The following is a 6,165-nucleotide window of genomic DNA, read 5'->3' on the forward strand; positions in this document are numbered from 1 at the left end:
TTTTCACAACATTTCTATCTCCAGGCCAGTATTTGTACTGAGTGAGAATGTGCATAAGAATGAAGTGGCTGCAGCTGCTAATGAGGGTCTTGTGGGTTTAAAACTCCTCGCAGCATGCACGTGTCCATGTGTTTGTGCATATGGGGCATACAAAGCTACAGGCTTCACAGGACGTGCATTACCTCAAGCTGCACCTAGTCGACCAAAAACACGCTGAAACTCAGTGAAGTCAACATTCAATCCTCACCCCTCAGGACACGGGGGCTGAACTCTTTGTGTCTCGACAGTTTGGTCCGTGTAGAGGAGTTCATGCATACCTTTTTGTGCCCATGCTCTCCTCTGGCAAATTGTCTTTAAGCCTGGCCAACTGCATGATGCTACTCCGGGGCCAAGTCATTATCTGCTGAAATAAAGCAGCTTTGTTTTGTTGTCATGCTCCACAAAATTCTATTTAAAACCAGGCGTGCGTCCAGTAACGGACAAAAAGACAAAGGACTGTAACAAAAAAAGTGGGAGAGAGGGAGAGAGAGAGAGAGAGAGAGTGAGAGAGAGAGAAGGTAGACTTCAGAACACTGTCTGACATAAAGTGCCTCAAGTCATCACAATTAATTAGCAGGAAGTGACCCGTTTGTTTTGAAGAGAACACTGTGAACAAGTTGAATGACGAGTCCAGGAACGGAGAGAAGTGTTCTAACCTTGCTGACTTAAAAAGAAGAAAATTTTGAATTAAAAACGTCACAAATGTGTGTTTATTGACAGATAAAATGTGGAAAAATAGACTTTTTTCATTTGTATCTCTCTGCTGACACATTTTCTCTCTGCTCATACACCGTACAAATACCCAAACAAGTCTTTGTTTAACAGACTGCAGGCTGTTAATTTATTTCTCTGCAGATCTGTGAGGGGGTTAATATTATTTCTACCATGTTTTTAATCCTTCTCCTCCAACATCCCTTTTCTCCAAATGCTTCGAGAAGAACTCAGTCTGAAAAGATTCTTTTTTTTTTTTGGTAAAGGTTATGGTCCTTTTGCCACCTCAGTAACTAATTTACCTCATCACCCGCTGCAGTGACACAGAGAGACACACAGAGAGAATATGAAAATTACTTCTCTATTGAAAAAGATTTACAAGGCTCATGGTTGACCTCTACAGACACAATTTGGGCATTACATTACACATAAACGATTTTAACAGCGTCTTAACTTTGGGGTAAAATTGAGTTGCATTAATAATTTAACGTAAAGTATTTGTATATCACTGTTGCGTTTAATGTAAATGGCTGTTTTGTTCTTTTTCTAAAATAAAATTAGGAATAGTACTAGGTTCCATGCCTGTCACTTTCTTCTTTTTTTAGCCTGCCATTTGGGGGAAAACTCTCTTATACGTTGCTGCTCATTCTTTATTTTAGAAATGATGAGTCATCTGACATTTTACCACTTGTAATGAGGAGTTTGTGCACAGTGGACGCGCCGACCGTGCCTCCATCCGTCAACATATCCAAGGGAGAGACTTTAGAAATAACTTTTTTTTTCTTTATGCGAACAATAATTAGAGTGAGAGGGCCCCATACATCCTGGAGGACAGATCAAAGTGAAAAACGTAAATCAGCCAAAGCACAAACGGCACTGCTGAGCCACCTAGCGGCGTAAAGACTCGTTGCAGAATCCCTGGGATAAAACTGGATGACTCACAAGAAAAACAAGGGGTTTAAATTTGACCATATTTATTCATATTGATAAAGACACCCAGTACAAAAGCGATTGCAAGATAATCAACTTGGACCCAGTAAATCCGACCAAAATTAAAATAAACTTTAAAATAATAAAAACAAGTTCAACGCACATCGCGATTTTAGTCAAGAAATACACGGCTGTAGTTTGACCTTCAGCATCACTTTGTTCATTTGAACCTTTTTTTCATCCTTCTTTGATATAAAATTGATATATTTTATTAATATTTTACAACACTCAACAAAAATAAACGACACGACAAATAAAAACGAAATCCCAATATAAACCTTGAGCAATATGTGGAGAAACTTTACAGAGTTAAAATGACGACGTCTTTTTTATAATATATATTTAATACATTTTCACATGAAGGTGCTTATTATCACAGCCTTTGAAGCTGCCTTGACTGCAGCTTGGTGCCATAGCAACACTGAACCGTGGGAGGCAGCAGCATGCTGGTGCCTATAGTTGGACAATAGATGGAGCCAGAACTCTGTCAAACATTACTATTACAGTTTATGGTAAGAAATGAAAGTGTCGTTTTTTATTTCGATGTAATGGTGTAGTAGCAAATGTGTTTTTCGTCATGTTTAAAATATCTGTAAAGATTCTAAAAACAACCTCTGAAGGTGTGTTATTTGTTATTCCTTTTCCAATTTAGGGAATTGGAATTTACCTCCTGGGTCCTTCATCCTAATTCAACTGTACGATAAATATCCTATATTTTAAAAACAAAAATAAAAAATACTTTGGCAATTTGTTTCTGTAGAACAGATGGTGACGTCAGCAAAAGAGCAAACTTACAGCTAAGTGCTACGAAGCAGTTTTGTCATATGTAAAGCTTCTTCTTTTTTTACATTCAATATTAAAGACAAAATAACCCAAAATACTGAGACCAAGTCTGTTAATGGGTTGACATACACTTTTAAGATATATTGGCAAAGACTTCCAATGTCCATTTACAAACATATATATATTGTTTACCTTTGTCAGCAGTTTGTGTGTATATACATATGTACATGTACTGTATGTGTGTACAGATGTGGCTGTATGCACAGGAAACGTCCACAAATAGCAGCAGTTACTAATGAATACATCCTAGTCTCAAGGTGAGAAGAAAAGAAAGTGATGACCTTGAATGAACTTCCTTATAGAAGCACACGTGCACACGGTAGGATTCTAGAAAAGAATATCTTTTGAGGTATTTCCTATTGGCATTTCTCTACGCTCTCAACTCTCTAGTCACAATGGACAAAACAGATGTTCTGGCAGCAGAAGCAAACTTTCAACAACCACACAAAAGAAAAGAAAATACTAGTGGTTCTTGGATGTAGAAGTCTGTGTAAGGCTGCACAGGTAAACAATGCTGTGTTTAGTATACAATATGTGGAGAAGAGGACGAAGGACAACTCAGGAGAAAAGCCGGAGGTTCTTGGTAGTTTGGCTGCTCTTGAATTTGGCAAGCGGAGCAGAAACTCTACGGAGATTAAAGAAACCGAGTCTATGGTGCGACATCACACCAGTGTTTCTGGCAGTGCATCTGTATTGTCCGAGGAAAGCAGTTGCCAGATCTGCCAGCGATCCCTCTGCCAGTCCTGCCATTCTGGACTGTGTGGCATCAACTGGGCGTCTGTTGTCGAGTTACTTGACTTACTTTGTGCCCTGCTGTTCGACCTCCCCTGCACCAGAGGGGGCAGCTGAGCCCTTGACAGCTGAGGAGAACTCTGAGAACCAGCCACTAGATGGTGGGTATTATAAGGAGGTGGCGAACGTCCATCAAACACCGCAGCAGGGCCACGATGGGGCCCAGCAGTCGCTACACCTTGTAGTCTGTGTCGCCCCAGCTGCTGTGGGCTCTGAGTGCTGTTGATTTGAGAAGTGGCAGAGGGGCAAATCTTAAGCTGTGAGTGTGTTCGTCCAGATTCTGAGTTGGGCCCAGAGCACACTCTAGTGACAGGAGGGTGACATCTGCAGTCAGGGGCTGTCATGGTCCGATGCACTGGTGCTTGATGCCTGCCATCGAGTCCGTCCAGACCTTCCTGTGAGCTGCGGGAGCTTCCTTCTGACATGTTGCCATGGGAACCTGGTGACAGAACACTGACTTTAATCAGTGGTGGTTATTCCGCGTAGATGATTAACTTAAAAATGCAATAAACAATGGCTTAAAAGCAGGTTTGTTAGTTTGTGAACACAGAGCATGTGACACCCAACCCTCCCCTGTAGGTGGTGCTCTTGACATGGCTGAAATAACCAATGACAAACACCTCTGAGGTTAGTCTAGTGATTCCCAACCATTGTACTGCTGCACATTAGTGTGCCGTGAGAGATCATCAGGTGTTCCTTGATCCAACAGAACTAATATTTATTCACTGCAAATAAATGATTGGTTCGTCTATGCCAGTGTGACGAGTAGAACAATCAAATACTCTTTCACTAGATAGCAGCAGATGGCTATATAAACAAAAAACTCAGCTGTTGAAGAATTTCAAGTCTTTCTTCAATTCCTGAGTATTGTTGTATGGGTTGTGTTCAACTAAACAGGTCAAGGTTTCACACTGAGTAAATAAATTGTGAGTAAATCAAAACTAGAAGTTCATTTTAGTTTACTATGTGAGTTCAAGGGAGGTGGCTGTGTATTTCCAGGTTGATATTTTAAAAACTACAACCACACTTTTGCAAAGCTAGTTAATTTGCTAAAAATAATTTACCTGGCAACACAGGTGTCAATTAGCAACAAATTACTTTTGCTTTGTTTACCTGTGTAATTCTGCTCCTTGAGTGTTGGTTTTAGAGTACTGTGCCATGTCCCCCAGATGTTTGCATGCTCCTCAGATATAGAATCTGAAGGAAGGTTAGTTGCAAAATAAATAAAAGCACATACATATGACACATGTAATGCAAATAAGCTTTATTGTGAAAGTTTGAATGAGCTGGCCAACCTTTGGCGTTCCACGAATCAGCTGGTCCTGGACTTCCTGGTTCGCCTCTGCGTTCACTCAGCACTGGGGAGTTGTTGTCATAGGGGGACACCTCCCCACTTGACACCTTGTTAGAGTCACTAGAGGAGTGACGCTCGCTTAGAGTGAAGGGCTCCTCTGGCTGTAGCAGGTCAGGACTCCTGTGTGAAGTGGGAGGATGGAGTTTGAAAAAGAGAGAAAAAACAAACAAGACCTAAATGTTTCAGCGTGTCTTTTTCTCACTGAGATGCCTTTCTCCTCAAAAGGTAGTCTACCACATCAGGGTCAGTCTCCAACAGACTCATCAGCACCTCATTTTGCAGATCTGGAGACACCTGCAACAAGGAGAGGAAGGAAAGAAAGTGAACTACTTGTCATTGTGACAGCACACAACCAAATTTGACCTCTGCTTTCAACCCTTCACCAAAGTGAACATTGGGCAGCTCTAAGCACTGGGGGAGCAGTGTGTGGGGACACTGGTAACTTAGCAGATGGTGGACTCGAACCTGAAGCCTTCTGGACCCAAGTCCGCTTCCTTAACCACTAAGCAACCTCTGCAGAACACTCAACTTTATAATCTGAATATTTAAATATATTAAGGTTTTATCATTTACAAAATACAAAGATGAAACAAATATCAAGTATCAAATACACACTTCTTAGCTAAAACTTCACTTTACAGTCATTAATAATATTGTGATACAGTTAAAAACACTACAACTGATAGATACATCACTCATAAAAATACTTTATAAACTGAAAATGCTACCGTGAATAGTTATGGGAGTGATTACTGAATAAAGTTTTGAACTAGGTTTAAGTTTTAAACTTGTCTTGATACCATATGTTTTAACAGCTCAACTTAATTGTAGTTTTTCTACATGTGTGGTACACACTGCCAATCAAAGAATTCCCATCAGCCTTTCTGTTTCTGATGTTAAAAACTACTGTGTTGTTGTCCATGCACTCGCTGATGCTGAATAAACTGGGTCTGTCAAAGATTCATTGGATCACTGCAGGAATGTAAGCCTGAAGGGAACAGTGGTGGCAGATAACAAAACATTATGGTTTAAGGTTTGGGACCTGAGATGACCTGGACTGTCTGTCGGTGCTGTTTAGGAAAAAAAAACAGGAGTAGAAGGAACAAAGAGCGGCCGACGAGGCGGTAATCCGTGTAAATTCATGACCTTTCCTGACACCTGCTGAGGGATTTCATGTTTGAATTTGTCTTCAGATGAAAGGTTTTTGGACCTGGTGTTAATGGGTTGGCAGGAGTCTCACTGTTACACCTTTTTACCCAGAACACTTGGTTTTATTGTTATCTTTCACTCCTTTTGTTTTCTTTGTCAGTTTCATCTAATTTCTCAGTCTGCTTGTTTCATCCTTTTCTTTTTTCTCTATTCACTAAAGCAGAAATATCTCTGTTTTTATTAACTTAGACACAAACCGATGTGGGCCAATCCAGGAGGGACTGTCT

The 6,165-nt window shown here is 40.5% G+C and overlaps 1 protein-coding gene across 3 annotated transcripts in view; it reads right to left on the reverse strand.

The window, feature by feature from the left end:
• Positions 1 to 1,251: 1,251 nt before the first annotated feature.
• The window catches only part of LOC103389713 (rho GTPase-activating protein 6-like), a 54,052-nt gene continuing 49,138 nt past the window's right edge, over positions 1,252 to 6,165 (reverse strand). Inside the window, exons 11-14 of one of the 3 annotated variants that reach the window (XM_017038954.2) lie at positions 4,932 to 5,023; positions 4,671 to 4,849; positions 4,489 to 4,572; positions 1,252 to 3,814 (exon numbers count right to left, since the gene is read on the reverse strand). In XM_017038954.2, coding sequence (XP_016894443.1) covers positions 3,246 to 3,814; positions 4,489 to 4,572; positions 4,671 to 4,849; positions 4,932 to 5,023 — 924 coding nt within the window. In that variant the 3' untranslated portion in view covers positions 1,252 to 3,245. The remainder of the gene's footprint in view (positions 3,815 to 4,488; positions 4,573 to 4,670; positions 4,850 to 4,931; positions 5,024 to 6,165) is intronic. The other 2 variants (XM_008325253.3, XM_017038955.2) reach the window with 2 other exon arrangements.

The sequence above is a fragment of the Cynoglossus semilaevis genome, chromosome 14 (assembly GCF_000523025.1).
Source record: "Cynoglossus semilaevis isolate Cse_v1.0 chromosome 14, Cse_v1.0, whole genome shotgun sequence".
In the NCBI taxonomy this organism is placed as follows: domain Eukaryota; kingdom Metazoa; phylum Chordata; class Actinopteri; order Pleuronectiformes; family Cynoglossidae; genus Cynoglossus; species Cynoglossus semilaevis.